Below are 24,071 nucleotides of genomic sequence, written 5' to 3'. Positions count from 1 at the left end.
AATGCCAAAGCTTCCTCCAATGCAGTGGAGTCCAGGCTTGAACCTGAATCGAGCAGTAGTATCTAAGTGAGCAAGTTTGCAGGCCTAAGTGCTAATTTTTAAGTAAGGGATTGTGTATGGCTTGGTGAATGCTGTTGTAAATATTCAAAATGACCCTAGGCAGAAACAAAGTTCCCTCCTCTCTTATACCAAATGTCAAAAGGTGGGATGGGGCTCAGGGGGATTGAAGAGGATGGGAAAATTCCAGTGTTCACTACTTTTAAAACTGTATTTATTGGATAGAGACAGCCAAAGTTGAGAGGGGAGGGAGAGACAGATGGGGAGAGACACCTGCAGCCCTGTTTCACCACTTGTGAAGCTTTCCCACTGCAGGCGGGGACTGGGGCCTTGAATCTGGGTCCTTGCACATTGTATCATGTGTGCTCAACCACATGGACCACTATCTGGCCCCCAATAGTGTTCACTATTAAAATAAGAAAGAAAGAGAGAGCAGAAGAGATGCATATGTATTTTCTTGGGGCAGACAGGATTTTTCCAAAATAATCCAAACGTCTGAAAGAAGGAGGGAGCTGGACGGCCAGAGATGAAAGGAATCCAATCAATATCAGCCCCAGTTTCTCTTTCCAAAGTACTTCTCTCTGAATCCCTGCTGAACCAAATAGTTCAAGTGCAGGTTATTAAAACAGAAACTCAAAGCTGGGGATGTGGACATATATTTATTTTTTTAATTTCAGTCCAACAGCTCAATAAAGGCCACTTTGCTTACTTAAAAATAGACTTTATAATCTGCTGTGACTATGAAATGTGATTTTCAGTCCTCTACAACTGGTGCCCAACCCCCGCCCCCCAACAACAACAACAACAAACATTTTCTAAAGGCAGAAAATGCAATTACCCCTCACTTCCAGGTCCTGGATCCTTTTAAAGTAGTAACAGCAGGAGAATGGTAGCATAGTAAAAGAGGACTAGCCTTTCTGCCCCACCCCCCGACTGGCAGAGATAAAGAGACACAGTTAGCACTGCTCCACTGCTAGTGAAGCTTCCCTCCCACTGGTGGGGGCTGGGGGCATGTGGTCCTGGCATATAGTAATGTGAAAGGTACTGGCTGAGCCACCCTCTGCCTTCACATACATTTTCTGGATGTTTACAGGCTCCTCTCACTGTGGAAGCAGACAGATGAGAGAGAGAGAGAGGGAGAATTAGAGTATTAAAGAGAGTATTAGACAGATAGAAAGAGAGAGAGATGCTTTGGAGGGGATGGTGTGTGGCTTAGTGGAGCAGGACTCCCTGACACAACACCTGGAATCTGATATGAGGGGTTCCCACTAGGGCTCAATAGGCAAGGGAGAGTTTGGGGTGGGGTAATGGGGCTCCTTTATGGGCTAGGGCACAATGCTCCAAGGGTACTATTGCCTTCAGGGTTATTGCTGGGGCAATAATCCATGGTGCCTGCACCATGAATCCACTGCTCCTGGAGGCTTTTCTTCCCCCTATTGTAGTCCTTATTGTTTATTGTTGTTATGGTTATTATTATTGCTGTTATTGCTGTTGTTGTTGGATAGGACAGAGAGAAATGGAGAGAGGAGGGGAAGACAGAGACGGAGAGAAAAAGACAGACACATGCAGACCTGCTTTACTGCCTGTGAAGTGGCCCCCCTGCAGGTGGGCAGCCAGGGGGCTGGAACCAGGATCCTTATGCTGGCTCCATGTGTGCTTAACCCACTGCACTACCACCTGACCCCCTCCTTCCTTCTTTCTTCAAAGAATAGCCTTTAGTCCCCCCATAAGACCTTGAAGTGATAATATCTCAGAGAAGAAATGCTTGGACTACCATGGTCTACTCTGACTTCAGTATAGGCTCAGCCTCAGGTGGGTCTTTACAAGTGACCCACCAATTGGATCAGGATGGGTTACCAACCCAAGGGTAACAGGCAGGTAGGTATTTTCCTCCACACTTCTCTTTAAATAACCAGAAGTGGTAGGCACCACTGTCTAGAGTCTCCAGTGAGGTTCCAAGATAGAGCCTTCCCTCTATTATTCAAGTATCTCACCAGGGTAGGCCATAAATGTCCAGACACTGGAGATTATGCTGTGTCATAAATTTACACATATAGCTTTTTGCCAAGCTCATCAAAAGCTGAGCCTGAGAAAAAAAATCTCATATCCTACACTATAATTCAACACATTAGTAAATAGAAGAGCAGGAATTCTAGCCACCAGTCACCTTGATTAGGAATGTCAGTAGAGAAGGCTGCTATCCTTACCCCAGACAGTAAGACACACAACCCTCTGTCTCCATACCTAGAAGCTGAATAAAAGGGTCTGCTAGCAAGTGACAGGACAGAAGGCAGCCAGCCACCTTATTAAGAGTGTCAATAGAGAAGGCTTCTGTCCTGACCCCAGGTAGGGGACATAAGTTTCTGCCCCTGCTTAATGTGTATTCAAGCAGTGAACTCTTATCCATGGTGGACAGTTGGTTTCTTTATCAACTTGTTCCCCCTCCTCCTTATTTTCTGTAGTTGGTTCTTTACTGTTTGCTTGTCACCTCCCTTAGTGACTGTATCTTGACTTGTGCATTCTAATAAGCTTGAACCTTTTCTGTATTTTTGGTGCCTGGTGATTTATTCTCTATGGTTCTCTGTGTATTTTTGGCCAAATACTGCCCCAAATCTGCTTTATATACAAGAGCAACTCTCTCATTGAGGCATTGAGTCTGTTCAATGGGTCCCTAGAGGGGCATCTATGGCATGGGAGGGACCTGAGGTAAGGCCATACATAACTGACACCCACACTTTGGAGGGGCTCATGTGGGATCAGGTTTGATACTCACTTCTGGGCCTTGGCGGGTTTCTCCGGCTTGTCATTATAAGGAATGACAGGGTCAGTGGCCAAGTCCGGTTTCTGCAGGAGAATTCCTAACTTGATCTTGATTTCCTTGGCCCTGAAAATACATACAGGAGCAAGGTTTAGACACTACAAACACAAGTGGGTCTTGAACAGGTTACCTTCAGGGATAGAGCAAGGAAATGGTGCCCCCAGAGGAGGTGCCTAGACTGGAGAAAGGAAGACTGGGTTTGATGAACCGGGCTATGTTTAGCTCCAGAGATTGGTAACTGCTGGATTCTAGTCTGTCCGCCCCCATTCCTGATAGCCTGACCCCAAGGTTGAGACCCAATTTAACTGTTTTAGAGGGAACCATGGTCCTTCTGGAGAAGAGTGATGGGATGTGTGACATTTAGTCCCTGGCTTCCCTGCCAATCTCCACTACCACCACTTGCATGAAAGTTAAAGTCTTCATGGAGGTGGGCAGTAGCACAGTGGGTTAAGGGTATGTGGTACGAAGCACAATGACCAGTTTAAGGATCCCAGTTCAAGCCCCCAGCTCCCACCTGCAGGGGGTCTCCTCACAAGCAGTGAAAGAGGTCTGCAGGTGTCTATCTTTCTCTCCCCCTCTCTGTCTTCCTCTCCTCTCTCCATTTCTATCTGTTCTATCCAACAATGACAACATCAATAACTACAACAACAATAAAGAACAACAAGGGCTGGCACACAGACCAGTGGAACAGAATTGAAAGCCCAGAACTAAACCCACACACCTATGGACATCTAATCTTTCATAAGGGGGCCCAAAGTATTAAATGGAAGAAGGAGGCTCTCTTCAATAAATGGTGCCGGGATAACTGGGTTGAAACATGCAGAAGAATGAAATTGAACCACTTTATCTCATCAAAAACAAAAATCAACTCCAAATGGATCAAGGACATGGATGTTAGATCAGAAACTATTAAATGCTTAGAGGAAAACAGTGGTGGAACACTTTCCAATCTAAACCTCAAGGACATCTTTGGTGAAACAAACCCAATTGCAAGGAAGAATAAAACAGAAACAAACCAAAAGGACTACATCAGATTGAAAAGCTTCAGCACAGCCAAAGAAACTATCACACAAACAAGGAGACCCCTCACAGAATGGGAGAAGACCTTCACATGCCATACATCAGACAAGAGACTAATCACTAAAATATACAAAGAGCTCAGCAAACTTAGCAACAAAAAAGCAAATGGCCCCATCCAAAAATGGGCAGAGGATATGAATAGAACATTCACTACAGAAGAGATCCAAAAGGCTAATAAACATATGAAAAACTCCTCCAGGTCACTGATTGTCAGAGAAATGCAAGTAAAGACAACATTGAGATACCACCTCACTCCTGTGAGAATGGCAAACATCAAAAAGGACAGCAGCAGCAAATGCTGGAGAGGCTGTGGGGACAGAGGAACCCTTCTGCACTGCTGGTGGGAATGTAATTGGTCCAGCCTCTCTGGAGAGCTGTCTGGAGAACTCTCACAAGGCTAGACATGGACCTTCCATATAACCCGATAATTCCTCTCCTGGGGATATACCCCAAGGACTACATAACACCCAACCAAAAAGATAATGTGTACACCTATGTTCACAGCAGCACAATTAGTAATAGCTAAAACCTGGAAGCAACCCAGGTGCCCAACAGCAGATGAGTGGCTGAAAATTCTGTGGTATATATACACAATGGAATACTATGCAGCTATTAAGAACAATGAACCCACTTTCTCTGACCCATCTTGGATGGAGCTAGAAGGAATTATGTTAAGTGAGTTAAGTCAGAAAGATAAAGATGAGTATAGGATGATCCCACTCATGACCAGAAATTTAGAAAGAAGAACAGAAAGGGAAACTAAAAGCAGGATCTGACTAAATCTAGAGTAGGGCACCAAAGTAAAAACCCTGTGGTGAGAGAGAGGATGGACATTTGGCTTCCCGGGACAGGAAGGGAGTGGGGGTGGGTGAGAGGGATGGGACACAGTCTTTTAGTGGTGGGAATGTTGTTTATGTACACTCCTATTAAATTGTAGTCATATAAATAACTAGTTAATTAATATGAGAGGGAAGAAATTGATTGTATGTCTTGAACTTTAAAACACAGACTGAGTATTTTTAATACATAGGCTGTCTTTGATATGTTGACTCTCTCAAAAGCCTAGACCAGGTAGAACAGAAGCATCCAGTGGCACAACTATATACAAAATGCTGGGTATTATAAAGCAAACCCTAACAAAGGGACCTTTCAAAGTTAACCGAATCACCAAATAATGTGATGATAACAATAACTATCCATTGTCTTCTTGAACCCTAAGATGGCAGGAACCTCACATTTACACTATAGAGCCTATATTTCCCCCAGTCCTGGAAACTTCGGGTGGGGCACACTTTCCTGCATGCTTCTCTCAATTCATATCAAATAATATTGCAACCGCTGATAGCAACGTAATCAACGCCAACGAGTGCCACCTCAGCATGCTTCACTTCAGACTGTGTCCAGAGACTTCAGGTGTGGAATGACAACCCTTCAGCTTCATCACTCGGGTGAGACCATTCCTTTCATAGTATTCTCTAATTCCATTCCAGGTGGTTCACTTCCTAACAAAGTCCCAAAACCTAGATATAGACCAGGTCCCGTCAGATAGAGCATATGTTCACATGTATTCATATACTAGGGCAAAGTATATACCTGAAAGCAGAAGTACATAATAGTCTGCAGTGAGTACCCCCCAACACTTCATCTGCACTATTCCAGCCTTTAGGTCCATAATTGTTCAACAATTTGTTTGGCTTTGTATATTAACTCTCTTTTCAGCCACAAGGTTCCAGATGCCAGTAGGATGCCGACCAGACTTCCCTGGACAGAGGACCCCACCAGTGTGTCCTGGAGCTCGGCTTCCTCAGAGCCCCACCCTACTAGGGAAAGAGAGAGGCAGACTGGGAGTATGGATCGACCAGTCAATGCCCATGTTCAGCGGGGAAGCAATTACAGAAGCCTGACCTTCCACCTTCTGCAACCCACAACGACCTGGGGTCTATACTCCCAAAGTGATAAAGAATAGGAAAGCTATCAGGGGAGGGGATGGGATATAGAGATCTGGTGGTGGGAATTGTGTGGAGTTGTACCCCTCCTATCCTATGGTCTTGTTAATGTCTCCTTTTTAAAATAAATAAATAAATAGATTTAAAAAAAGAACAACAGGGCAACAAAAGGGAAAATAAATATATAAAAATTGGAGTCTTCATGGTCTAGGAAGTCGTACAGTGGGTAAAGCTTTGTACTCTTAAGCATGAAGTCCCAAGTCAATCCCAGGCAGTGTATGTGTTAGTGAGGCTCTGGTTCTCTTTCTCTCTCTTCTCCTATTTCTCTCAATAGTAAATAAATGGCATCTTTAAAAAAAAAAAGTTGGACCCTTCTTGGAGAGGAGGGCACTGGATCAGAATTTATAAACTCCAGCCCCAGACCACACAGCTAAGAAGCTTCCCCTTCTTACAAAAATTTCTGTGATGGGGTTTGGTTTGTTTGTGGAGCAGAACAGAAGAAAGGTCAAAATCCCACTTCACTGGGGTGGCAGAAAGAATACTGATGTAGGAGCTGGGGAGATATGAGCTTTACAGGTGATCACTAATCAAACTCTTCATATGACATACCTTTTCCTTAGTATAAGTCTCTCTTTTTCACCTAAATTTTATATATTTGAGAGAAAAAGAGAACCAGAGCATCATTCTGGCACATGTGATATCAGGAATCAAACTTAGGAGCTCATGCTTAAAGAGTCCAACACTTTATCCACTGCACACTTCCTAGGTCATATTTTATTTATTTATTTATTTATTTATTTATTTATTCATTCATTCATTCATTCATTTATAACCATAGCACTTCTGAGCTGTGGTTTATGGTGGTGCTGGGGATTTAACTTCGGACTTCAAAGCTTCAGGCATGAATGTCTTTTTGCACCACCGGTATGCTACCTCCCATGTCTCCCTCTTAATCTCAGTGACTGTTTTGTAAGTATTCTCTTATGTACCTATGGCAGAAGTTATTTTAAGACTTACTGGGGAGGTGCCTGTCTTGCCATGTGCAAGGCCCCAATTTGAGCCCTGGTAGCACACAGGAGGGAGTGGAGCACCTAGAGAAACTCAGGTGTTATTTTCCCATCTCCCATGTCCCCCTCCCACCTCCTTCTATCTATCTGAATACAAAATAGGACCAGAGTGGTGAAACTATGACTGTGTAAGGTCTCAGATTTGCAAAAATAAACAAATACAATGAAATAATAATAATAAAAGAAGTTTTAGACATGAACGAGCAAGATAAGCAGCTGAGTGCTGGGAGACCCAAGAGCTGGCCTGTCCCCACCACCAGGCATTTTGTACAGACAGGGTCTGTGACACTGCAAATATATCTCTGTGATTAGTGATGGCTGTCTCTGTTTCCAAGCAGGATAATCCAACTCTTGGAAGGTAGGGACTGAGTCTTAAACACTCTCCAGTGCTTGGCAACAAAGTCAATATTCAATACACACTGACCATTATGGGCTAAAAATACTTTGTGTTTCCCTTGTAAATCTACAGGACACTTTCCACCCTGCAATGGTGATCTCATTTGCAAGTGTTGTGGAGCTCTGTGAGGGGTTCACACTGTGGCATGAGGGGTCAACTACAATGAGAACACTGTCCTCCTCTAGTCACATAGGGACAATGATGATATGATTCACATGCACTGAAATCACATGATCACTAATCCACAGTGTTAGGGAGAAGCTAAGGGAGACAAAGCCTAAGGTACCCTACACCTTAACTGAAAACTCCACAAGTTTCAGTTTCCATCACTGTTTCCTTCAGCAGGATTATGAAACTCTGCTATAGAATTGTTGCCTTTTTATTCTAATCTTTTTTTTTTTCTACTTCAGGTCCTTCTTAAGATGACTTGGGTCCCTCCAGACCGTGGCTCCATCTGGACACCATATTGTGACTGAAACCAAAACAGTTTTGTTGAAAGTACAAGAGAAAGGATAATGCTGCGTTGCTGCTTGAATTCCAGGCTCTGCAAACCTGAATTGTTTAGTATTTGGGGGATGGAGATAGTACAGTGGTTATGTCATGGGCCACTGCTACCTTTGCTAAAGAATAAAGATGTGTAAGTTGATATAGGAAAAACTACATTTCCCAAAATTTCTGATTAAAGCAACAAAGAACGGAAAAAGTGCCCCAAAGGAAGGTGAGACAAATGACTGGACAGAAGAATTCTGACTCTGGTTCATAGATGCGAGGAGCAGGGGAAGAAGCTAGGAAGCAGCAGTTCCTTAGAAGAGGAGGAGGTGGAGAGGGAGATAGTTGGCACTGAGAGTGAAGACTGAACCAGCAACAAGAGAAACACTGGAGGTGGGGGAAGATGGGGTAGTCATCATGGACATTCTTTTCTGAGTGTTTTTTACTATCTCTAATTTAAGGAAATAAAATTCCATTTTTGTACAATTAAGATATTCATTGACTTTATAGTAGCCCCTAAAAGGTCTTGAATTAGTGATCTCTATACTAATATAGACAAGAACCTCATATTAATTTTGGGGCACATGAGCTCTCCTATGACATTTATGCAAAAGACTCAAGCCTGAGGCTCTAAGGTCCCAGGTTCAATTCCTAGCACTGACATATGCCAGAACTGAGCAGCACTCTAGTTAAAAAGAAAAAAAAAAAAAAAATATATATATATATATATAGTAATTTTCTTTCTTATTTTATTTTTCTCCCTAGAAACTGAGGGTGTTAAGATTGTACATCCTCTTGGGTGTGTTGATGATTAATTACGTCAAGACATGTGACACCTGGCATTTGGCACCCAGTCCTGCCTTTTCTTTTTCTTTCCAAACACACTCAGTTCATGAACCCTCACTTCTGAAATATGAAAAAAACATTCCTGGGCGCTCTTCCTTAAAAAGAAAGATCAGCTAAGGGTCTTGCTGGAGAGAGGTATTGTTGAGGGACAGGAGGTACCTGGAGGGTACTGCCCAGTAAGTGGGAGTGGTGACAGGTGTGGCTTGGAAAGGTGGAGGCGGGCCTTGGGTGTTAAAAGCTAGACCTGTGGGCTCCTCTCTCTCCCTCTCTCTCCCTCTCTCTCCCTCTCTCTCCCTCTCTCTCCCTCTCTCTCCCAGTCTTTCTCTCTCTCCCCTATCCCTGCCTCTTGTCCTAACATGTGAATGAATAAAATTTAAAATTCCTGAAAATCATGTTCTCTCAATTCTTTGTTGAGATAATGTGTGATGAACTTTTTAAATGGTGTAGAAACAAGCATCGGCCCCCTTCTCCCCCAATACAGTATGACTCTCATGCACTAGATGCGAAAGAAATATGCTGAGGCCTGATCCCTACCCTCATGGAAAGAACTTATCTCACTGAAACAGACTGAAGGGGCATGCTGGAAACAAGCAAACCCCTCAACCATACAGAAAAAAATTATTGTTTCTGCCTGCATGGCATACATCTGAGAGCAACCAGACATATCCCCGAATACATCAATAAATCTAAGACCACCAGGCCTCCCCACACCATTGAAAATATCCCTGAGCCAAGACCTTACATAAGGCCTACCAGCCTGACCCAGGGTAGGCTCCTAAGCTTCCCCTGACTGGCCAGGGATCCTAAGCTCTCCCCGGCAGGAGCTCTCACGTTACCTGGCTAGTACATTAAACTTTCTTTTGTCTGCACATGTGACTTTACTTGTCTCATTTGTGTCTCATATTTCTAACAAGATGAAACTGTCTTTCTCCATCTCCCCTCCCTGCAGAAGTAGGGTGATCGAGGGGACTGTGCACAGCACCCAACCCACAGCAAATGTGTGGAATCAGGAAATGCATGAGGCTATTGAAAGATCCTTCCAAAGACTCCTGCTTTCCAAGTGGCTAAGTCTTCAGGATGTCTTCTCCCACTGACACTATAAATGGTGGCTACATTCTCAAGACATCCCACGAAAGTCTTTGAAAACCAGACTGAATTAAAACCTTGGATATTTTATCTCTATCACTGCTAAAATAGAACTTTTTTTTTGAGGGGAGATGGATAGTTTAGAAATTAGTAGCCATGTATAATATCATCTATGAAAAACCCTATTCTATTCTTTCCAAGCAATTAGAAACTTCAGAACATTCTAGCACTCTGTTCCCCCCTGAGAGGGTTAGGAAATTCAGTGCTTTGGTAAAAATTTCTCTCCAGGGCTTCAACTCCTGGTCTCTTGTATTCAAATACAGGACACTAAAAAGTAAAGAGAAGCAGTCTGTGAGGTAGTGTTGAGGGAGAGAAGGAACACCCAGAAATGGGAGTGGTTGCAGGTACAGGCGGGTCCTTTGGTTTTAAAAAGGTTTGACCTTTGGGGGCACTCTCCTCTCCAGGGACCACCATGTGAGCATCATGCCTGTAAGTGAGTCCCCTTCTCTCTTTTATCTCTCTCTCTCTCTCCTAACATTTTTTTGTATCCAATAAAGTTTAAAATTACCTGGATAATCATGCTCTCTTACCAATTCTTTGTTGGGAAAAGGTGTGGTGAACTCTCAGATTGGGGGACAGAGGCTGTCCCCCCCCCTTATTCCTTTAACAGTAGTCAGTGGGACTCTCAAACACAAGGTCCTGAGCTTGATCACATATCACATATCACATATCACATGTGCCAGAGTGATGCTCTGCTTCTCTGTCTCTCTCATTACTAAATAAAAAAGCCAAAAGCATGTTCATTGAAAAGCTCATTTGATTTAGGAGTTTGAGACAATGCAGAGAGTGAAGAATGTGATCATATCTCTAATTATAAAACTAAGCATTTCAAGGCATTGCTCAAATTGACACTTTTTAAAAAAATCATCTTTAGTTATTGGCTAGAGACAACCAGAAATTGAGAGAGTAAGGGGAGATAGAAAGGAAGAGAGATGGAGTCACCTGCAGCCCTGCTTCACCACTTGCAAAGCTTCCCCCCTGCAGGAAAGGGCAAGGGGTTCAAGGCCAGGTCCTTGTGCATTGTGACACATGCACTCAACTAGGTGCGCCACCACCTAGCCTTCAAGGGAAACATCTGTAAACATTTTACTCTTACCTGCGAGGAAGTGGTGTGGTGCTAGTGTGTTGGACCCTGGGGCTTAGGGTCCTCAGTAACATATGTGTCAGAATGATGGTTTGGTTCTCACTCATTCCCTCACTAACCCCTGCATGTCAGTAAATAAATGAATTTAAAAAAGAAGAAGGAGGAGGAGGAGGAGGAGGAGGAGGAGGAGGAGGAGGAGGAAGAGGAGGAGGAGGAGGAGGAGAAGGAAGAGAAGGAGAAGGAGGAGGAGAAGGAGGAGGAGAAGGAGAAGGAGAAGGAGAAGGAGAAGGAGAAGGAGAAGGAGAAGGAGAAGGAGAAGGAGAGGAAGAAGTTATTTCTACAGGAACAGAGTGTTGCTTTGCTTGTTTTTCTCAAGAGTTCCTGGAATGTGGTTTTACCCTCTTCCCTCCTCTTCCCTACCATGGCCAGACAAACAAACACAAATACAGGACAAACCAAATGGAAAATCAAATCGAATGAAAGCACAGGCCAATCATTTAATTTCCCCCCTTTAAAAACAAACGTGATTGCCTCTGACATTAACCTATAGTGAAAAACAACCCTAATCAGAGCTGAAAACTTTCCAAAGGTGCTTTGAATTTCAGTTCAGCTTGGGGCTTCATCTGATGGGGTGGGGTAAAATCTCTCCAGTTCTATTTAAATTAATGCCTGCTAGCAAGAAATAGCCTCTGACTCTCCGCTTCCCACCCCCCACCATACCATTCTTTTATTTTCCACAAAAAACCTTGTTTTGAAATAAAGCCACTCGGAAATGCCTAGGGGGTGGTTAATTAGTTTCAGTGGAGTTCATTCATTCTCTGGATGACTCACAGCAATCATTGCTAGGTTGAGCCATGTTAAAAGCTTGCTCTGCTTGGGAGTTCTGACTGAGAAATGGGGTTTCTGAAGGCCCTTTCCCCAGCCTTCATTAAAGTGTGCTGGTCTCTTGCCCTTATCCAGCTTTTGGAGTTCTTACTTTATCTGACATGGACTTACCAGTGATTAAGGGAAGTGAAATAGGAAGTAGATGAGGAGGGTATCTAGGTCTAAGTAGAAACTATTTGATTAAGTACTTTATGGTATCTATTTTAGGTCTTTCTACTTGCTTGCTGCACTTAATTGAGTCACTGCAAACTATTGTGCACTTTTACTTTAAGGTATATGTTTTCCCCTTATGGATACATGTACACATGTGCCCTATCTCATGGCCTCTGGCCTATATCTAGGTTCTGTAGCTTAGGTAGGACTCAGCTTCTGTTTTAAATAGCAGTGTTGGGGGTGGTGGCACAATGTCCTCCGAGCACATGGGAGCAGCAGAGACCTCCAGGTGTATGGTCCCTTATCTAGAGTGGTGCTCGCCTACAGAGAGCATCTTCTCTGAGTCTGCAGAATTAGCTGCATGGTGGAGTAGGGCACCAAAGTAAAAATCTCTGGGTTGAGGGTGAGGTTGGATGTTGGGCTTCACTGGGGGGGGGGGGGTAGAGGGGGGAAAGGGGAGAAGGGATGGGACACAATCTTTTGGTGGAGGGAATGGTGTTTATGTATACTCCTATTAAATTATAGTCATATAAATCACTATTTAATCAATATGAGAGTGGAAAATTGGTTGAACATCTCAAACTTTTTAATGCACAGACCATAGGCTGAGTCTTTGATATGTTGACTCTCTTTCTTTTTTTAAATATTTATTTATTCCCTTTTGTTGCCCTTGTTGTTTTATTGTTGTAGTTACTATTGTTGTTATTGATGTCATTGTTGTTGGATATGACAGAGAGAAATGGAGAGAGGAGGGGAAGACAGACAGGGGGAGAGAAAGATAGACACCTGCAGACCTGCTTCACCACTTGTGAAGCGAGTCCCCTACAGGTGGGGAGCCGGGGGCTCGAACCGATATCTTCATGCCAGTCCTTGCACTTTGCACCACCTGTGCTTAACCCACTGTGCTACCGCCTGGCTCCCTCATATGGTGACTTTCTTAAAAGCTTAGACTAGGGAGGACAGAAGCAACCAATGGCACAGCTATTTACGAATAATGTCAAAGGACATAAATTACCGTGATGTTGTGTATAATACAGAAAATCCTAACAAAGGAATTTTTCAAGTTAACCCAATTGCCAAATAATTTGATTACAGCAATAACTATCTATTGCCTTCTTAAACCCTAAGACAGCAGGAACCTCATATTTCCACTATAGAGCCTATATTTCGCCCAGTCATGGAACATTAGGGTGGGGCTCTCTTTCCTACATGCTTCTCTCAATTCATACCAAATGATATTGCATTTGCTGATCCCAGCCTAATCAATGCAATGAGTACCACCTCAGCATGCTTCACTTCAGACTGTGTCCAGAGATGTCAGGCATGGAGTGTCAACCCCTCAGCCTCATTACTCGGGTGAGACCTTTCCTTTCATAGGATTCTCTAATTCCATTCCAAGTGGTTCACTTCCTAACAAAGTCCCAAAACCTAGATATAGACCAGGTCCCATGAGATAGAGCATATGTTCGCATGTATCCATAAATTAGGGCAAAATATATACCTGAAAGCAAAAGTACACAATAGTCTGCACTGAGTCAATATAAAGCTTATAACGAGATAGTGTCTACTCAGACTTAAACACCCTCTCACCTACTTCCTATTACACTTCCCTTACTCACTCCAAAGCTAACCTTAGCAAAGCAAGGACTGCAAAAGTTGAATAAGGGCAAGAGACTGGCATACTTTAGTGATGACTCTTTAGTCACTATCAGGCCACCCCATCAGCTGGGGGCCCTACTCAGGGAGTCCTGAGATTCCCAAACAGACATGATGGGCCTAGACCTAGAATAAACTCTCTCCCCAATGTTACCAGTCATCTCTATCAGGAACAACACAACAGACCCTTTTGTGGGCCCCCATAGGACCTTGCCTTCAACTTGGATCAACAACAGTAGAGAATGTTCCATCCTCTGAAGGGAGGCTAGACAACATATTCTATGCTCCACCTGAGGAAGATGGGTCCTGAAATTGGGGCAGCCTGGAATGCTCCTACTCATGACCACAGAATGTAAGGTCAGATCTACAGGTATGCAGAGGTCACATAGGTTCCTAAGCTGAATATAGGCCCCAGATCAGATCAAATTGATGGGGTTTACAGTCAAAATATTTATACCCCTTTCCCATATTTGGGAGCTACTCTCTTCCCTGATCCAGCTTTCTAGCCCTTTTTCCAGCCAAGATAGCATCTTCCCATACAATAATTTAGATCCACTGACATATCAGGTTTCAGGCTCAGGGAAAAACAAACAAACAAACAAACAAACAAACAAACAAGTATATTCACGGGCTCTTTGAAATATAACTAAAATAGGCCTACTAGCTATCTATAAAATGGAGACCCCTGCCCCCCCAACTCTTCATCTGCACTAATCCAGCCTTTAGGTTCATGATTAATCAACAGTTTGTTTGGCTTTATATGCTAGCTCTCTTTTCAGCCATCAGGTTCCAGATGCTATCATGATGCCCACCAGACTTCCCTGGACAGACAACCCCACCAATGTGTCCTGGAGCCTTGATTCCCCAGAGCCCTTCCCCACTAGGGAAAGAGAGAGGCAAGCTGGGAATATGGATTGACCTGTCAATGCCCATGTTTCAGTGGGGAAGCAATTACAGAAGCCAGACCTTCTACCTTCTGCACCCCACAATGGCCTTGGATCCATACTCCCAGTGGGATAAAGAATAGGGATGCTATCAGGGGAGGGGATGGGATACAGAGTTCTAGTGGTGGGAATTGTACCCCTCTTATCCTATGGTTTTGTCAGTGTTTCCTTTTTATTATATAAAAAAAAAGAATTAGCTGCATGGTTCTAGGAAGGTGTTTGTCTTGCACATCAGTCAAACACTTAACTGTTGAGAACATCTTAGGTTCAGTGCATATTCTTGGGCAAGAGTGGTAGGAATTGTGTGGAATTGTATCCCTCTTATCCTATGGTGTTGTTGATCATTATTAAAACAATCTTAAAAAGGGGAGGAGCTGAAAATGAGCACTGTCTTTCTTAGGCACCAGCTACTCCCTGTCCAATGATTCTCTGTGGCCCGTGTCTTAGCTCCATCACCCAAGGAAAGATTGTTGGAGAACACAGAGAGATATAACAGATAGGACAGAAGCAAGTTCTTCCCCTCTAACCTTCAATTCCCTATCTTACTTATTTAAAATATTAGTGGCAAGTTGGTTGGGCTTGTGTTAATTTCGTTTGGGAGCCAGATGGTGGATGTGGGAAAATGGTCTTCGAGTGGAGAGACAGAAATGATAGTTTATTTTGAGGGCCAAAGAAGAAGGGTCAGAGGGCACTCTCATGGGAGTTGCCCTAAACATTGGCCTTTGGCTTCTCCGGGCAATTCTGCTTTGAATGATGAAGAGGGACTTCACAGTATGGAAGTTTCCAGTTGTTCACAGGATTTTATTTCATTTTGTTGACAGACAACAGAAGGCAATCAAAGTGCTAAGGATACTGGAAAGGAAAGAAAAAGGGAAAAAGGGGTAATGTGTTACCATATGCAATGACCCAGGTTCAAGCCCTGGGTCTCCACCTTCAGGTGAGGGGTGAGAGAAGCTTCAGAAATGGTAGAATAGTGCTATGGGTATCCCTCTTCCTCTATCTCCCCTTTCCTCCTCAATTTCTCTGTCTTTATCAACACAAATTAGGGAAAAGTCCACTGGAAGCTGGTGATTCACCAAGTTGGCTCCAAGCCCCAGTGATAACCCTTGTGGCAATAATAAAAAAGAGAAAAGAAAGAAAGAAAAGAAACAAAAACAGGGCCCAGGTACAGGCACACCTGACTGAGCACACACATTACAATAAGCAAGGACCTGTACTCAAGTCCTTGGTCCCCACCTATGGGGTGCGGGGGAGTGCAGCCTTCAAAAGCTATGAAGCAGTATTACAGGTCTTGATCTCTCTCTTTCTACCTCCTCTCGCCTTCTCCATGTCTCTGTCCTATTATATAAATAGTGAAAAATAAAGGCATTAAAAATGAAGTTATTTACTAAGTCAACATTAATATGGTACTACAACACTTCAATAAAGTGATGTGGGGAGGGGGACTGGGTGGTGGTGCACCTGGTAGAACACACACATTACCATGTACAAGGTACCAGATTCAAGCCCCCAGTCCTCACCTGCAGGGCCAAAGCTTCATAAACAGTGAAGCAGGGCTGCAGGTGTCTCTTTTTCTCTCCTTCACTATCTCCCCTTCCCTCTTGATTCCTTTCAGTCTCTATCTAAAATAAGTAAAATACTTTTTAAAATGAGATAAAAGTAGAGTGATGTGTCCTCTCACACACATCACAATTTGGTGGATACAAATTCATCATCTCAGACCAGCAGAACATTTGGTCAGCATTTATCCTTGCAAGTTTATGAGGACTAATTGAGCAAGATAAGGATAGGAAGTTGAGAGGTGGTGCAGTGGATAAAGCATGAAGCCCTGAGTTTAATCCCAGCATTGAATGCACCAGAGTGATGTCTTAGTTCTCTCTCATATATATATAAACAATGAGGAAAAAAAAGATTCCTGGGAGTTGGGCAGTAGCACAGTGGGTTAAGCGCATGTGGTGTGAAGCGCAAGGACCGGCCTAAGGATCCCAGTTCGAGCCCCCCGGCTTCCCACCTGCAGGGGAGTTGCTTCACAAGCAGTGAAGCAGGTCTGCTGGTGTCTATCTTTCTCTCCCACTCTTTGTCTTCCCCTCCTCTCTTCGTTTCTCTCTGTCCTACCCAACAATGACAACATCATTAACAACAATAATAACTACAACAATAAAAAACAACAAGGGCAACAAAAGGGAAAATAAATAAATATAAAAAAATTTAAAAAAGAAGAGGACTTCTACAGTCTGAAGCAGAGAAACTGAGTTCCAACATCTATCCAATCCCCTCTAAAAAAAAAAGAAAGAAAAAAGGAATAGTATAGCTACATCCAGTCATTCTCAAATTTCTATTTCAGTAGTTGGTACTTTCCATTCCCAATTCTAGCCCTACTGTGAGACTCAGTTTCTGTTGTGTCCCCACATGAAGATAACAAAGAAAAATCACAGGCTGAGTTGAAGCACATATTGCCCAACTAACTGAAAGCTCTATGCCACACTGATGATTGTTGGCCCATTGTGCAGATGAGCAAATAGTCACAGAGGTGTTAGATGGTTTGCTCAGGTTACCCAGTAAAGGTCAATGGGACAGTCACAGCTGATCTGGCTTCAGTGCCAAGACTCTTCATTACTATGCAATACTATTACTTCCTGTCAGATGATGATAATGATGATGATTAATTGCTACCAGGATTACTGCAGGGGTTTGATGTAAATGGAAATTGCCACTCCTGATGGTCATCCCCTTTTTTTGATAGAGACATAGGGAGGGGGTATAGAGAAGGAGACAGAGAGACACATACAGTACTGCTTCACCACTGCAGGGGGGGACTGGAGGCTTGAACCTGGGTCCTTACGCATTATAACGTGCACTCTATCAGGGTAGCCACCACTTAAGCACATATTCTGATGGCCTGCAGTGATGAATTTGTATCTACCACATGTATTCATTGTGAGAGGACATATCACTTTATTCTAATAGCCAGATATTGATACATGCATCTGGTAGATTCTTTTTTATTTTCACTTAACTTTCCTCCCCTCACTTCATTGGGAGGGAGGGAGAGTAATGGTGTATAGTACCACTGTTGATAAATAGGGGCAACTTCTCCTCTCCCCATGATAGGCATCTACAAGGCATTCTCTCCACCAGACTAGACCCTTTCCACTATCATACAGAATAATTTCTTAAAAGCCATCATTTTTTTGATGATCATAGCCTACTAAAAGACTGTCTCTCTGAAAGAACAAATATTTTAGGAGTAGAGACATGGAAAAGTCACAAACTAAAGTGCAATGGATAAAACATACAGAAGGTGATATGGAAACACAAAAGACCTTAAATTGGCTCCAATTCTAATTAGCTGTGTGACTCTAGACCTGTCCCTCATCTATAGAAGGCAGGGTGGCCAGGTGGTGGCACACACTATCATGCACAAAGATCTGGGTTCAAGTCCCTGGTCCCCACCTGCAAGGGGGAAGCTTTACAAGTGGTGGAGCAATGCTGCAGCTATATCTCTTTCTCAGTCTCTCTCTATCCACCTTCTGGCTCTATTTCTGTGTCTCTATCAAAAGAAAGGAAGAAGGGATGAAGGAAGGAAAGAGAATTGGCCTGTGACCCTGATCCTATTCTGGATCTGCAATTCTTTTTTTTTTTTTTAATTTTTCCTATTTTAATGGAAGGGAGATACAGAGAGGAAGGCAAAGAACTAAAGACTGCTCAGCTCTGGTTTACCGTGTTACTGGGGACTAAACCTAGGAGGCTCAGGTATGAAAGTATGTAGCATAACCACTATCCTGTCTCTTCAGCCTGGATCTGTGATTCTAAGCTGGTCAGGTTACAGAAAAGAAAGATAATCCTATCTCTTCCCAAGGAGCAGAGCCCATCCATCATCCACTGAAGTCTTAGATTTTCATTGTGAACTTCCATGTGATCAAAATTGGACACAACTGTCGTTCCCCCTTTTTCCACCTCTAGAGCTGGTCTCTGTTTCATAAACTAGCTCTATACATGACTAATTAAAGTCACCCCCCCCCCCCGGGCTGCAGCCCAACCATCTGTGCACACACTACAGCAAAATCCCCAACATCTGGGCCCTGTTAGAAGCAGAGTGGGAAACAGGGGCTGAACTATTCTTGGAAGTCTGGAAGACAGTAGTGAAGGCACAATTAAAAGAAAAAGGCATGTGTATGTGTTCTGTCTTCCCAATGATATCTATTCTAGATTTGGATTCAGAAACAGAGAGTCAGAGAGTCTGAGAGTCCAGGAGCATATCAGCCAAAGAACATCAAAGCTCAGATAAGGAGTGCTGAGAAAGCCTACAGTGTGACCTTCCCTCATGACCTTGACCCCAGTATACCCAGGTCACTGCTCCCATGCTCCTGCTGACCTGAGCGGCTCTTGCAAATTCTCACTTGAAAAAAGTTGCCAAAGCCCAACAAACTCTTTTTTTAATGGCACTTCCAGATTGTGTCCTAACCTCCCAAAGCAGAAAGCTTGTGAGGAACAGATGATTTTGCACAAGGAAATATCTTGTGCAAACCTTGATCAAAGAGCTAGATCTCTCCTCTACTTAGATGAAAGGTGATAGAAAGGTGCTTAGATAGGGAAGCACTTGGCATGTTCTAGGTATCTTAATTCCAGCTGCATCCCTTCCCCTGGCTCTGTTATGACTAACCTCATATCTTTCTGGAAAGTATGTAATTCTACCCAGATGAGCAAGGCATGACTTTGAGGAGGTGGGGAAGCAGTGGGGATGGAGAAAGGGAATGGTGTGGATAAGTGGTGGGAGGCTTCCTTTGCTGTGCATGAAACCAAAATGATAACAGCAGACAGCAGTAGATACTTTTCTTTTTATTTTTTGCCTTCAGGGTTATTGCTGGGGCTCGGTGCCTGCACTATGAATGAATCCACTGCTCCTGGAGGCCATTTTTTTCCCATTTTGTTGCCCTTGTTGCCATTACTGTTATTTTTGCCATTGATGTTATTGGGTAGGACAGAGAGAAATCAAGAAAGGAGGGGAGATAGAGGGGGGAGAGAAAAATAGACACCTGCAGACCTGCTTCACTACTTGTGAAGCCACCCCCTGCAGGTGGGGAGCCGAGGGACTCTCACGAGGATCTTTACGCTGGTCCTTGCGCTTTGTGCTGATACTTTTCTTAATATGTAATTTAATTAATTTAGTTATTATTTATTTGTTTATTGATAGAGGATAAGAGACAGAGAGGTAGGAGAGAGGAACAGGAAGGAGAGGCACTTGTAGCCCTGTTCCACCACTGCAGCTTTCCCCACTGCATCCTCAAGCATGACAGTGGCTGTGTTTTACTGGATGTGTTACAGAACACCTTCAGGCATCTACTTTTTTTTTAAAAGATTTTATTTATTTATTTATGAGAAAGATAGGAGGAGAAAGAACCAGATATCACTCTAACACATGCACTGCTGGGGCTCGAACTCGGAACCTCATGCTTTGAGAGTCAAAAAGTTTATCACTGTGCCACCTTCCAGACCACGACATCTTTTTAGGGATAGGAAGGCTAGATCCTTCCAGCCTGGAAATATTTCCATTTGGAAGGAGGAAAAAATATCTAAGCCAAGTTATTCCATTTCTAACTGGAATATCCATCTCTAACTGGATAGACGGTCCAGAGCCAAGGTAAACCAGCCTTAAGGGCTCCCTGTGGGGTTATGGGTCCATGATCTATAATTCTGGGATTGGGCTGATCACCCCCCAGTTTTCCAGGGGAGACCTACTTCCTTGTGTAGCCAGATCAGTGGCTAGTGCTTCTTATCTGATAATAGTAAAACTTCATTGCATGTTTTTAAGCATGACATTTGTTTAGATCCTGGTCAAAGAAACCAGTTGCAAAAAGATCATTAATGATGTTCAGTTATCTTGGTATTAAAGAGTTGCTGCTAATGTGTGAGTCTGATCATGGCAATTTTTCATTTTTCTTAAAAATAGATGTGTTGTCCAGGAAGTAGCTCAGTGGAGAAAGCATGGGAATCTTTAAGTATGAGATCCTGAGTTTGAACCTAGGCATCACATATGCCAGAGTACAGCTTTGGTTCTCTCTCTCTCTTTCTCTCCTCCTCCTTTCTCTCATGAATAAATACAAAAATATTGAGAGGGGCCAGGTGGCATACCTGGTTAAATGTACATATTATAGTACACAAGGACCCAGGTCCAAGCCCCTGGTCCCCACCACTAGGGGGAAGCTTCATGAGTGGTGAAGCAGGGCTGCAGGTATCTCTCTGTCTCTCTTCCATACTTCCCCCTCAATTTCTGTCTCTATTTAATAATAATAAAAAATAAATAAAAAATATTATTAAAAAATCTTGAGATGCCTGCTAAAAGAACTGTGTGAACTGATGAAAATGCTGTATCCTCACACACATCTTTGTTATTTTTTTAAAAAAAAGGTTATGAATATAAAACATTAATTCCCCAAAAAAGGAAAAAAAATTTTAAAAGGTTATAATGAAGAAAGATGAAACGAAATTTTAGTAATGGACTGGGTGCATGATTGACAGGTTTAAGTGATGCTTTCTGGCCAGATAAAAGGGAGACAGGAAATGATTCTAGAAGGGTTGACCTTGTGCACATTATCTGAGTCTTTCTTAAAGTCCCTCTCCCCCAGCAAGGAAAATACCCCCCACCACCACCACCATTTTTACAAAGGAATAATGCTTAGAGGCACTGACTTTCCTAGGATCACATAGCTCCAAAGAGAAAGGAGGGAGATCCTTCCACTTCATAATGGCTGTTTATTTGATGATGTTAGGGGTAGGAGCAAAGGTCCAATATACCTACCTACTCCCAATTTGTTTGTTTTTATTGGCTAGAAACAGAGAGAAGTCAAGAGGGAAAGGGGAGATAGAAGGAGAGAGAGAGAGAGACTTGCAGCCCTGCTTCACTGCTTGTGAAGCTTCCTACCTGAAGGTAGGGGCTTGAACCCAGGTCCTTATACACAGTAATATGTACATTCGACCCATGTGCCATTGCCCTAACCTCTTATACTCCTAGTTTTCTTTTTAAAATTTTATTTATTTAGACCTAGGGAGACAACATAGTGGTTAATCAAGAAACTCTTATGCCTGAGGCTCTGAGGTTGTAAATTTAATCCCTAGCACCACCATTAGGCAGAGCTGAGCAGAGCTTGGTTATATCTCTACTTCTCATTTACTTAAACAAAATGCTTTTAAAAAGGTTTCTCTATTTAATGGAAAACCTATGCATCACTCTGACACATATGATAATCAAACTCAGGACCTCAGGCTTGAGGGTCCAACTTTGTATCTATTGTGCCACTTCCTGGATCACTATTCCAGGCTTTTTTTTCCTTCCAATGTGCAGTCTTAGAAGTACCTTTTCCCCACAGGCAAGAATAATCAGGCTATCATGGTGCTTTAAACCCCTGGTGACTCAGGGCTGTGCAGGCCCAGTGCTATCTGAAGAACTGACTGGCACTTGAAAGGAAGAGATAAGAACCTGTTATCTCCAGGCCCCTCCAGCCATATTTTGGTGGCTGCTACAAAAGCGTTGATCCAACTGAACTCATTAAAGTGTAGTTCTTTGCTTTCTGGCAAGATGATCTGATCCAAGCATTAAGCTGGTCTGAGAAATAGAGACTGAGTGACATCCATCCCATAATAATGTACAGTTCTAGTGCTGAGATAGAGAAAAAGACTAGAGAAACATTCTGGGAGGGTAGACAGCATAATGGTTATGCAAAGAGACTCTCATGCCTGAGGCTCCAAAGTCCCAGGTTCAGTCCTCCACACCACCATAAACCACAGTTGGGCAGTGCTCTGATAAAAAGGAAGAAAAAAAAGAAAGAAAGAAACTTTTTGAGGTCCTTCTAAAACAGGAGGTTCTGCAATCTAACATTCCTTTGAACAAGTACCTAGTGATCCAAAATATGAATCCAAATGAACGAGAGAGAACAAGAGAGGCTGCCTGCTTTGTCAGGCTGAGGACCCAGGTTCAAGCCCAGCTCCTGCTCCACAAGGGGAAATTATTTCTGAATCCAAGTTTGGGCTGGCAAAATAGCTAGCCTAGATAGTGTGCTGCTTTGCCATGTGCAGGACCTATGGTCATGCCCAGCTACCATCACTGGAGGAAGCTTCAGTGGTCTCAGTCTCTTTCTGTGTCCCTATCCAAAAAAAAAAAAAAAAAAAGAATCCAGGTCTTCAATACTCCTGTTCTTACCTTTTATGTTCAGCAAAGATTGTGAAGTTTTCTATCAGGACTGGGCAACAGAAACAAAATCATCGTCACACTGGCTGCTTTGTGTTATGGTAACAATTTGGGTGTATCATAAAATAATACCATTTATTTCAGAGTACTTCTGTCTATTCAGAAGAGCTATGTTTACTTTGAGAATTCAGTGTGTTCAGGCCAAAGAAATAACTCAACAGGGAGAGCATGCAAGAATGAAGCGTGTTTAGAGAAGCCCAGAAAACTCTGAAAAATAAAATGGATTTTCCAGGGGCTGGGTGGTGGCTCACCCGGTAGAGTGCACATGTTATCCTGCATCCAGGTTGAGCCCCTGGTCCCCACCTGCAAGGAGGAAACTTCATGAGAGATCAATAAGTGCTACAGGTATTTCTATTCTTTGTGTTCTCTTCCTCTATTAAAAAAAAAGGCCACCAAGGTGCCAAACCACAGCCATAACATTGGAGGTGGAAAAATAAAATGAAATTTTCAACAAAGTCTCAAGATCAAATCTGTGAATGATAGGTGAAAAAAGGACCTGACAGTTTACTTAACTCTTCTTTTACATGAGCTCTCCAAGTTCCTCACCAAGATAGCCCATGTATGTTTAGAGGTATAGGGGGACAAAGTTATTGGTGAGGGGGGGTACAGCTATTGGTAGCTAATGTTTGAATTCCTAGTCTATTTAAATACATAAAAATATGTGTTATGAACTTTGAATTTTAAGTTTTAAAAGATTTATTTATTTATCACACCTATGGACATCTAATCTTTCATAAGGGGGCCCAAAGTTTTAAATGGAGAAAGAAAGCTCTCTTCAGTAAATGGTGCTGGGGAAACTTGGTTGAAACATGCAGAAGAATGAAACTGAACCACTTTATCTCACCAGAAACAAATATCAAATTCAAATGGACCAAGGACTTGGATGTTAGACCAGAAACTATTAAATACTTAGAGGAAAACATTGGTGAAACACTTTCCCACCTAAAACTCGAGGACATCTTTAATGATATAAACCCAACTGCAAGGAAGACTAAAGCAGAAACAAACCAATAGAACTACATCAAATTGAAAAGCTTCTGCACAGCCAAAGAAACTATCACACAAACAAGGAGACCCCTCACAGAATGGGAGAAGACCTTCACATGCCATACATCAGACAAGAGATTAATCACCAAAATATACAAAGAGCTCAGCAAATTTAGCAACAAAAAAGCAAATGACCCCATCCAAAAATGGGCAGAGGATATGAACAAAACATTCACTACTGAAGAGATCCAAGAGGCTAACAAAAACATGA

General features: G+C 42.9%; 1 protein-coding gene across 3 annotated transcripts in view; it reads right to left on the bottom strand.

Annotated features, from left to right (window-relative positions):
* The window catches only part of RGS5 (regulator of G protein signaling 5), a 146,527-nt gene that overhangs the window by 23,768 nt on the left and 98,688 nt on the right, over positions 1–24,071 (bottom strand). For all 3 annotated transcript variants that reach the window (XM_060198202.1, XM_060198201.1, XM_060198198.1), the window contains exon 2: positions 2,831–2,941. In XM_060198202.1, the coding sequence (XP_060054185.1) occupies positions 2,831–2,864 (34 nt within the window). In that variant the 5' untranslated portion in view covers positions 2,865–2,941. The remainder of the gene's footprint in view (positions 1–2,830; positions 2,942–24,071) is intronic.

Source organism: Erinaceus europaeus, chromosome 9 (genome assembly GCF_950295315.1).
Source record: "Erinaceus europaeus chromosome 9, mEriEur2.1, whole genome shotgun sequence".
Taxonomy (NCBI): Eukaryota; Metazoa; Chordata; class Mammalia; order Eulipotyphla; family Erinaceidae; genus Erinaceus; species Erinaceus europaeus.
This window is presented reverse-complemented; position numbering and strand designations above follow the sequence as displayed.